Below are 11,168 nucleotides of genomic sequence, written 5' to 3'. Positions count from 1 at the left end.
TTTCGATCGTTGCCTGCAATTACACAGAACGATTATCGTTTAAATTCGAACGATATAACGATTTTTCACATGATAATCGCCCCGTGTAATAGGGCCCTAAGGCTGGTTTCTCCCTGCGGTATTTGGCAAGCCATAAACAGATGTGGAACCGCTACCAGTTTTGGCTTACTAATAGAGATGAGCCAATGTTGAGCACCCGAGCATGCAGCATTTGATAACCGGTGGCTGCAGAAGTTGGCTGGATCCATGTTTTTCAAGACTCCCTTGACCTGCAATTAACTTCTGCAGACACCAGTAATCAAGTGCAGAACTGAACCCGAGCATCCTGGAGATTCGCACATTTCCACTTATGAATGCTGGAGCAAAATACTAGGCCAAATACTGTACTATCATTCTCCCCCGCCCTCCCCATACACCTGAACATTTGGCTGGCTAAACATTTTTGTGATCTCTATAAAGAGGGGAGGGTTAGGCCGCCTCCAGAAGGTTCTTGCCCTGGCTTATCCCTCCAAGAACAAAGGAGCTGCATGGAAAATCCATCACGCTGACCCTTCTGACTTCATCCATTGGTGGAGAGTGGGAGTCCTCATTCACCTTATAATGTCAGCCAAACCTGACCCCAATGGCTGGTTCAACCAACTATGGGCCGACAAATAATTGGACATTTTTGATGGGATTGGACCAATATTCAATGTCCCATTAGGTTTTCAAGGAAAGATAATCACCATGCGAATTAGGAAGTCTTGGCTGTTGGTATGTAAGGAGAACCACCATTGGTTCATATCATCACATGGTATTTTTTGACTTTGGACTGTCCAAGTTTCAAAAGGTGGTCATGGACATAATGGCCGACCAATGATCAGTAAATGACACGAATCATTATCCGATATAGCCGATGTTTGACCAGTACATGCCATGATCGTCCGAATTCCACCATTGGCTATTCTAAGCAAGCTGTGTCAGTACAGTGGCAAGAATATTTAAACAGTTTCAGAGCTCCCGGCATCAAAGTATATCATGATCCCGGGACATCACTCGTGCACGGACAGTAGATGCACAATGTGAACAGAGGCATGATTTCTATATTTATTGGTAACTCTCAGTTATATATCAGCATAAAAAATTAAGGCCTTATAGTAAGGAGAATATTCATTGGAGTGATTGCATAGAACAAGTTTTCTAGACAACTATTACGCTAGAAGATTACAAGGGTCTGTCTGATATGGGACCATTCACATCAACAACTGCATCAGGGCAACCATTGACATCGATGAGTGACCACTGTCTTCAGGGACTTTGTGCCGGGCATTGTGGCGGTTTTCAGGTCTAGATATTTGAAAGGGATGACTCAAAGGGGTCAGAGGTTAATATGATATTACAATGGGGTTACTGAAACTACAAGTGTGCTACACCAGCTGAAAAGCTACAGGTCGGAGACCACTGCTTTAAAGGATAGTTAAAGGGGTACTCCAATGTTTCAAATTAACTGATTTCAGAAAGTTATATAGATTTGTTAATTACTTTTATTTAAAAATCTCCAGTCTTCCAGTATTTATCAGCTGCTGTCTGTCCTGCAGGAAATGATGTATTCTCTCCAGTCTGACACAGTGCTCTCTGCTGCCATTGATGTCCATGTCAGGAACTGTCCAGAGCAGGAGAGGTTTTCTATGGGGATTTGCTGCTGCTCTGGACAGTTCCTGACATGGACAGATGTGGCAGCAGAGAGCACTGTGTCAGACTGGAGAGAATACATCACTTCCTGCAGGACATACAGCAGCTGATAAGTACTGGAAGACTTGAGATTTTTAAATAGAAGTAATTTACAAATCTATATAACTTTCTGGTACCAGTTGAAAAAAAATATTTATTTCACCAGAATTCCACTTTAATGGGGAAAAAAGTAACTACTAAAACAGACAGGTCAGAAGGGCGTAAAGATGCTGTGGTATCCAACAATAAGCTATTAACGGTTGTCCCATTATCACCTGTAATTTGTTGGGAAAGCTGGCAGTGATTGTTTAATTCCCTTGCAGCGCCACCACAGGATAAATGATAAACTGCAGGTACTTATTCCGATTAATGGACTGTCCATGAGAGACGCCCCATGTAGCTGCTCTGCACTCTATTACATAGATCAGTCACCATCTTTAACTCACAATTCTCTAATATGGTCTATTGATTTTCTAAACCAGCCTGCTGGGAATTGTAGTACATCAACTAGTTCATTATGTATTCTTGCTTATTCTGCCTACCTTCCTAACCGCTGCTGTTTATACAGGGCTTAAAGGACACTTCAAAAGGAAAGGCAGATCAGCACCGATCCCTCAGAACAGGCTGAGTGAGTCACTGTCTGCCGACTCGTTCTCTTGAATGTACTGCAGGATGTCTGACTGGTCCATGGCCTGCACATTGGGCTCCGAGGGTTTCACGTCCGTGCGTGACAGGCTGGCGGAATTCTTGGACTCCTTCAGAAATGTGGGCTTGGCAGGTATTCGGGGCTTTGGCTTATTCTTTGTCTTTATTCCAAGATTTAGAAGTTTCTCCAAATCTTCTTCAACCCTGCGGGCAAAATAAGGAGACGCAGAACGTCAAAGGTAAATCCTGGAGCCAGACAGTGAGACTGAAGGAAGCTGTCAGATACAGAATGCAGCAGGCCTCTCAGGCCGGGTGATATCTGTTCCATGTACAGGTGGGACATGTTATGGTGTCCATTGTGGTATTCGGGGACTGTCCAACGATCACTTTAAAGGAGAAGTCCAGTGAAAATGTTTATTAAGGTATTGTATTGCCCCCAAAAGTTATACAAATCACCAATATACACTTATTACGGGAAATGCTTATAAAGTGCTTTTTTCTCTCCACTTACTGCTGAATCAAGGCTTCACTTCCTGGATAACATGGTGATGTCACTTCCTGGATAACATGGTGATGTCACTTCCTGGATAACATGGAGATGTCACTTCCTGGATAACATGGAGATGTCACTTTGTGGATAACATGGTGATGTCACTTCCTGGATAACATGGTGATGTCACTTCGTGGATAACATGGTGATGTCACTTCCTGGATAACATGGTGATGTCACTTCCTGGATAACATGGTGATGTCACTTCTTGGATAACATAATGATGTCACGATCCGACTCCCAGAGCTGTGCGGGCTGTGGCTGCTGGAGAGGATGATGGCAGGGGACACTGAGGGACACAGGCCTCCAGCAGCCACAGCCCACACAGCTCTGGGAGTCGGCTCGTGACATCACCATGTTATCCAGGAAGTGACATCACATGTTATCCAGGAAGCGACATCCCCATGTTATCCAGGAAGTGACATCACCATGTTATCCAGGAAGTGACATCACCATTTTATCCAGGAAGTGACATCACCATGTTATCCAGGAAGTGACATCACCATGTTATCCAGGAAGTGAAGCCTTGATGCAGTAGTAAGTGCAGGGAAAAAAGCACTTTATAAGCATTTCCCGTAATAAGTGTATATTGGGGATTTGTATAACTTTTGGGGGGCAATACAATACTTCAATAAAAAGTTTCGCTGGGCTTCCCCTTTAAAGACATCATATAATTACTTGTCAATCCGCTTAAAGCAGAGGTGGGGAACCTTAGGCTCACCAGCTGTTGCAAAACTATAATTCCCATCATGCCTGGGCAGCCAAAGCGAATTGTAGTTTGCAACAGCTAGAGGGCTGGTGGTTCACCACCTCTGTCTTAAAGGATGGGCAGTGGGGTCCAATGCTACATATCTGCTATATTCTTCTTCTAAGTTCAATCGCTACCCCCTGAAACTACACACTTGGTGGTGTCCAGAGGCGATAGAAACTGACTAGGTCCAAACATATCACAAGTTGTCAACATATTATAAGGGACATTGATGTCAGGACCCAAGGTTTGAACTTGGTCCAAACTGGTATTCTGTGTCTTGTTGTGAACTTACTGACTACACTTCTGTTGATATATTCAATGTATTGATTCTGTTTACTTGGCCTTCGCTGCCACACCATATCTCCGCCTATGTCATCTGCAGTGCGCCAGCAGCCAACTATCAACTACAATGGGAGCCATTACCTGAAGATCCATAAGTAGCTTAAAGGGGAACTACCAGCAGGTTAGACAAAACTAACCTGCTGATATAGTATGTCCCTACTGAACAGGAGATGCAGAGGAGGAAGCTATGTCTCTTACCCTCATCCTCGGCACCGTTTTGCTGCAGTTACTAGTTTGCTCCACGGTCTGGTAAGACCGTTTGGAGCACTGCCCAACAACATAGCGCCAACCTGACCCTTTCTAATAATACTCAATGGAGCGGGCCGGATCAACGTTGTGGGGGCGGGCAGTGCTCCTGACGGTCTTACCGGACTGTGGAGCAAACTACTAACTGCAACCGAACAGCACCGAAGATGAAGGTAAGAGACATAGCTTCCTCCTCAACGTCTCCTGTGCTATGGGGTAACCAGCAGGTTAGACTTGTCTAATAGCTGATAGTTCCCCTTTAACGGAGAAGAACAGGAAGATTCCATGGACTGGCTCCTTTACGGCATACAATTCCATTACCTTTTTGGGTTATTTAAAGATATATGGAGGCAACGAATTATAGTATTGGGAACAACAGCAGGAATCTGGGACATACCCTCACATTTGTGCCCCTCTTAGGGGTTTGTTCTACCTTTTTTTATTTAGTTCTGTACCGTATATAAGTAGACATGTTTCCTTTCTGCCAAAGGGCCCTAAAACACGTTATAGAAAAGTTGGCCATACCTGAAGATTTTGGTGGACTTACGTGTAAGGGGCTTCCCCCCCCTTCCTCTGACAGATGATGTTAGGGGATTTCAAGCCACCAAAGATTGCTCCCCACTCCCCAATGAAAACACTGGCATGGCTGGCCAAACATGTACAGGGGTAAGGAGGGACCGGAGCCAGACACATGAGCCAAATATACTGTGTACAGTGTATGTGCACCTTACAGAAGACGGCCAAAGTCTGCAATCTTGGCCGAACCAATGGAAATTTTATGTTCAAGGGGGATACCGAATCTCCTCCGATGGCGGATGTTGGTGGAAATAAAAATCAATGAGAACCAAGCATCCCGGAGTACGGTGGCTTTAGCAAGAGGAGCTGTCGAACTTAGAGGGTTTTTTTTAAGGATTACCGATATAATTCTTCAGGAACTTTCTGACACAGAAACCAGGATATTTGCAGCCGGTGACCAATCAGGATCTAAGCGTCAGTCTCCTTCTAACAGTTTGTTCTAATAACACAATGTTCATTTGGCTGAATCCACTGATGTCCAAGAGTCTCACTGGAATAGTGACAAATATTTACTTAGTGGGACAATTCAGGGGAATGGCTGGAAAACTAGAGCACAGTTCATGAGGGATTTTACCTTTTTCTCAATGGATAGAGCACGGAGCCTTGTCATTGATAATATGTCCACTGTTTATATAAGGTGTCATGCATTTAAAGGAAAAGTCCGGTACGGGGCAAAAAAAATCATTATGCTCAGGGAGTGGGGAAACATAAAAAAAGAGGTCCTAATCACCTGTTCAAAGGCCCGCGCAGCACCGCATCCCACTCCTGGACCCCATCCAGCTGTCTTCTGAGCTCTGTCCAGCTATGTCACAACCCGGCTGACGGACGCTCAGCCAGTCAATGAGTGGGGCGGGGCACTGCTGCAGTCACTGATTGGCTGAGCAGGCTAAATCCCACCTGCTTGTGACGTCTCAGCCAGGTTGTGACATACCCAGAACCCAAGAGAACATGACACTTGGCGGGCTATGGGATCCTGGTCATGCGGCAGAAAGCGGGCACAGGGACAGTGCTGGACAGAGCTTAGTGTCTTTTTTTTTTTTCCGCCCCACCCCCTGCCCATAATAATTTTTGGCCTCTACCTCCGGACTTCTGTATCCATGTTTCCAGGGCATTCTTAGGGCTGCATCCATCTTCTCCAGGCAGCGGGATTCAAATGCAAAGAGATCGTGTTTGTGTGAACCCCAACTTACTGTAAGTTTGCTCATCTCTACTGGTGAAATTTCATAAAGACATGTCAAAAGTATTGATTGAGGGAAATGGGTGTGCAAACCACACTGATAGTTACAGTGAATGGGGAGAAGCACTCGGCTAAGCACTTCTCTTCCCAGCTCCATGGGCTTCACTGATTTACTTTAGAATCTGTCTCCTGCCTGAGAGAGAAGTGCTCAGCCGGGTGCTTCTTCTATCTTGTTCTAGCAATTGGTGAGGGTCTGAACACCCAAAACTAAACTGATCTCACTGTAACTTCCAAGCTACTTTATTCCTATACCTCAGTTGCCATTTTTTAGGTCTTCTTCTGGATGAACAGGAGCTGAGTTGTGCCGTTAGGATAGGACATTGTTGTAATAAACCTGACTTTTCATACCATTTAAAAAAGCAAAATAAAGAATTAAAAAAAAAAACAATGGGCTGTTTGTGTGATGCACAGATGGGTGAGTCCTCCACACTGAGGGACGCTCTTTCCCTCTGTTCTGCTCTCTAATATAAAAAGTCATAACTAGTGAACTCACCTCTTGACCAGACAACTAAAGGAGTTTTCCAGGTTTTGGTGATTGATTGATCCAACTAGATCAGGGATCGGGGACCTGCGGCCCTCCAGCTGATGCAAAACTACAAATGAATATGCAAAAACAGGGTCCATGGAGCCACAGTTACGAGTCTCAAAACACGGGAATAGACAGATATCCCACCTGGGAAGGAAACCTGTTGCCAAGTGGTGCCTCTCAGTGGGGACATCACAAAACCACTCTGATAGGTAGCCCCTTAAGTCCCACTCAGTTACGAGTATTGGAACATAAATAGGGAAATAGCAGGGTGGCCCCTTTAGCGCCAAAGTCTAACTCAGTTGCGAGTATTGTGACATGACAAGGGAAAAACCAAAGCCAGACATCCATCCACAGACAGCTGTTTCAGGGTATTAAAACTCATCAGTGTGGAGTAGGATTCTGGCTATCGGGGGCAATGAAGAGTAGTCAAATTTTTCAGGTGGCAATTTATCAATGGAGACTCTTGAATAAGTACTCAATTTAATCTTTTTGCAGATATCCCTGAGCTCAGTGATTGTTTTGCTTGTCTATTGTTCATTGCCCTGATAGCCAGAATCTTGCTCCACACTGATGAGGGGCAATACCCTGAAACAGCTGTCTGTGGATGGATGCCTGGCTTTGGTTTTCCATATTGCAATACTCGCAATTGAGGTTGACTTTGACGCAAAAGGGGCAATCCTGGTGTTTTCCTATTTGTGTCCCAATACTGGCAACCGAGTGGGACTTAAGGGACTACGTATCAGGGTGGTTTGGAGATCTCCCCACTAGGAGGCTCCCCTACCAGGAGAGATATCTGGCTATTCCCATGTTTTGAGCCTCATAACTGAGGCTCCACGGACCATATTTCTGCATATTCAAATTTTTCAGGGGGGCAATGTATCAATGGAGACTCTTGAATGAATACTACATTGTATTTTTTTTTTTAGCTCAGTGATTGCTGTGTTTTGCAAAACTACAATTCCTATCATGCCTGGACAGCTTTAGCTGTCCTGACATGATAGGAATTATAGTATTGCAACAGCCAGAAGGCTGCAGGTTCCCCATCCCTGAACTAAAGTCAATGAGAGCTGGCACCCCACTACACAATGAAGAGACAGATTTCTTGTAGCTTCTCTGTGTACATCCGGGTGTCGTATCTCTGGGGACTGAAGGGGGGCAGCACATCATTGACGGTGTAGTCTAAGGATAGGCCACCAATCACTAAGTCCTGGAAAACACCCTTTATAGCCAGCACGGCTGTGTTACCGTATCACTGCACCCTATCGGTAGCTGGACGTTTCCTCATTACATGACTTTACAACATAAGGCATTTGCGGACACTTCCTTTAAGCTGGTGTTCAGATTTTTCCCGGTAAAGTCTGCAGAACTCCCTAAGGTAAACTACTCTGGGAGACGAGAAGCAGAGATGCTGGGAGCAATTATAAAATATTTATATAGTTATTGTTATGTAAAAGAACATGTAAAGCACGCGTCTGTGACTCATCCTTCCCGCAAAGAGTAAATGTCACTATACAGAGGTGTCCGGGACAAAACACTCTGTGTTATCAATATCCTGGAGACCCGACCACTAATCATTTGCTATCCTCCCCAGTTTACTGTATAAGCAAATTTTCAGGTCATTGAAAACCACCCAGGACTAAAAGTGTTTTCCTGGTTACCTGGGCATAAAGCCAGGGCTGCTCTCTTAGGCTGGGTTCACACTGCATTTCTGCAATGCATTTTTTTCCATCTGTTTTATGCAAAAAAAAACAACCAAAAAAAAAACAGATGAAAAAAACGGATGCACTTTCCTTTGACTTCCATTATATAAAAAAAGGATCAAAGCGCTTCTGTTTTTTTTTCTAACATACACAAAAACAAATTTGACAACATTTTTGTGTAATAACAATGTGTTTTGATTTTTTTTTATAATGGAAGTCAATGGAAAAACGGATAAAAAACGGATGCACACAAATACATCTGTTTTTTATCAGTTTTCTTTTTATAAAAATGGATGGGGAAAAACAAACAAACAAAAAAAAACACAGTGCGAACCCAGCCTTAGCTGCGACTTTGCTATATGCGTCCGAGATGGACCGCCTCCGTCCTCACACAACTGCACAATGTGAGGTGGTGGAGTCCCAGAGAGCCACTTGTACATTGTCATTTTGATTTTCCCAAGTCGCCCCGTGATTTTCCTCACAGTGGGACTATTATAGGATTATCTTATCTTATTTTATATTGCAGTGCATCACCTTTCTTTATAACACTAAAGCTTATTCAGCCTGTTGTACACCGTACTTACCTAAATAATGCATCTGTGTCTTCTGTGGTTGATGGTTTGAAGGAAGGATCATCACTGACTGCGGATGGTAACAGCAGGGAATCTCCAAGCTTTACAATCCCTCCAAGATCTTGCTCTTCAAATAATTTGATATCTAGAAGAAAACAGTGGAGGATCTGTTATGGCAGTGATTAAAGTGTGCCTGTCATTTAAAAAAAACACAACACAACAGTAAAAACCTCCATGATTTGCTTACATTAAAGGCAATTTAATCTGCTGATATGTCGCTACTGTGCACGGGGCACTGAGGAGGACAGTATGTCTCTTATCTTCCTCCTCGGCGCCGTTCCTGTGCTGTTAGCAGTGTAATCCTCGATCCAGAGCACCGTTAGGAGCACTGCCCCCAGAACAGGAGCCGTCCCACTCCTTCTAATGATAATCAATGGAGCAGACGGGCCAGATCGGCACTCTGGGGGCGGGGCAGTGCTCCTGATGGTGCTCCAGACTGAAGATTACACTGCTAATAGCACGGGAACGGTGCCGAGGAGGTAGGTAAAAGACATACCCTCCTCCTCAGTGCCCCGTTCACTGCACTGAGGAACTATCAGCAAGTTAGAGTCGTCTAACCTACTGATAGTTCCCCTTTAACCCCTTAGAAAAGTGATATGGCGCACAGTTATTTTTCATTCCCTCCATTTCAGGTTCTGGTTGTCAGCAGACGTCATCCTTTAGTTTTCTAGCCAGCACAGCACCTACTCCTCCCTGCTATGCTATGGCATAGTGCTGGTTAAAGTGCACTGGACTAAACAGGCTGTACTGTCCTGGGGGATGATGTACTGTGAACCACTATAGATGGCATGTGAATGGAGAAGAGGTCACTGATGCATTGGCTCTGCAAAGTGCTAGATGAGCAGAAAGGAGAGAAATAGCAGCAGTAGATACTCTGCACAACTGACTTGATTCTGTTGCAGAGATGGGGAAAGACTTAGGGCCCTATATTCCACCGGACGATTATCGTTCAGATTATCGTTAAATCGTTTGAATCTAAACAATAATCGTTCGGTTGAAATGCAGTTAACGATTAACGACCAAACGAGAAATTGTTGCTTAATAAGAACTAGACCTATTTTTGCACGTTCGCAAAACATTCGCATTGAATAAGACGTTGTTTTGTCATTCGCAGTAGATACGAATGCAATAGCGAAGAAATAGCAAAGAAAAAAACGATCGCAAATACGATCATAACTAACGATTATCGTTCCATGGAAATGAGTGAACGTTTTCAGGTCTTTTGCAATAGCGGTCGTTTGAGATTGTTAATCATTAACAATTATGCGAATGATAATCGTGGAATAGGGCCCTAAATGTAACTTACAGGGGCAGGAGTATGTTCTGCCTCAGCTTGCTTGTCCACAGTTGCTCTCTCTCTCTCCCCTCCTCCTATTTCTGTGGTCTGTCTTAATGTATCTGTTACTAGAGACAGATTCCCTCTAACAACAGGCAGTGAAGGGCAGCCTGCAGAGAGACACCCAGTGGGCGAGACTTTAGAGCTGTTTTTCAGTGGTAAAGAGTCATTTTTGGTAAATGAAGGAATTAACAAAAATGTTTACAATCACACAGAATATTATATCGAGGGACATCACATTGGACATTCAAAGGTGGTCATACACCTTTAACAGATGTTGGTCAATCACCTGTTCGGTCACCAGCTACCTCCTTTGATCTCGCTATATGTATCAATGCTCAGCAAAGCCGATCAATCATTCCTGGGTTTTAGATGGAATGGTTATGTTGTTGTTACATAAGGCTGTAATGACGCCACTGGGATGGGGGAAGGTATGACAGGTCTCTCTCCACGGATCAGGCCGTCCACTAGAGACCCGAAGCTAATGACACATCTCACCTCCATGTTCCAGTAAATTATTTTTTCTTGATTGTCAGAAAACAGCAGGAAGACTACGGTTAGAATTACACGCTGCGGTGAGCGCACTTTTATAAGAACATCCCATCCCCATAAACGGAGGAGCGGCCTGCTCTGATCTTTCTATCCATGCTGAGTTTACACTATTAAATAATATCATCAAATATTCTGTCTTTTCTTTGGTGGAAAGATGCTGGAATCTTCATTTGTATTCTCTAAGATGGGAGATCACCACAGGCTGGACTTCTTTGGTGACTTCAACCAATACATTTTTTTTTAAAGGTCATTATCTCCCCTATGGCCAAGAGGTATAAAAAAAGAATATGTCTTTTAGTAATATATCTTCTTTAAAGGGTTATTCCCAGAAAATCAATTGGATAGGGGAAAAGCAGGTGATT

At 43.9% G+C, this 11,168-nt stretch overlaps 1 protein-coding gene across 2 annotated transcripts in view; it reads right to left on the bottom strand.

The window, feature by feature from the left end:
* Positions 1–1,805: 1,805 nt before the first annotated feature.
* The window catches only part of HS1BP3 (HCLS1 binding protein 3), a 67,367-nt gene continuing 58,004 nt past the window's right edge, over positions 1,806–11,168 (bottom strand). For both annotated transcript variants that reach the window (XM_069973124.1, XM_069973123.1), the window contains exons 6-7: positions 8,871–9,003; positions 1,806–2,559 (exon numbers count right to left, since the gene is read on the bottom strand). In XM_069973124.1, the coding sequence (XP_069829225.1) occupies positions 2,325–2,559; positions 8,871–9,003 (368 nt within the window). In that variant the 3' untranslated portion in view covers positions 1,806–2,324. The remainder of the gene's footprint in view (positions 2,560–8,870; positions 9,004–11,168) is intronic.

Source organism: Dendropsophus ebraccatus, chromosome 6 (genome assembly GCF_027789765.1).
Source record: "Dendropsophus ebraccatus isolate aDenEbr1 chromosome 6, aDenEbr1.pat, whole genome shotgun sequence".
Taxonomy (NCBI): Eukaryota; Metazoa; Chordata; class Amphibia; order Anura; family Hylidae; genus Dendropsophus; species Dendropsophus ebraccatus.
Note: the sequence above shows the minus strand (reverse complement) of the source record. Positions and strands in the feature narration are given on the sequence as shown.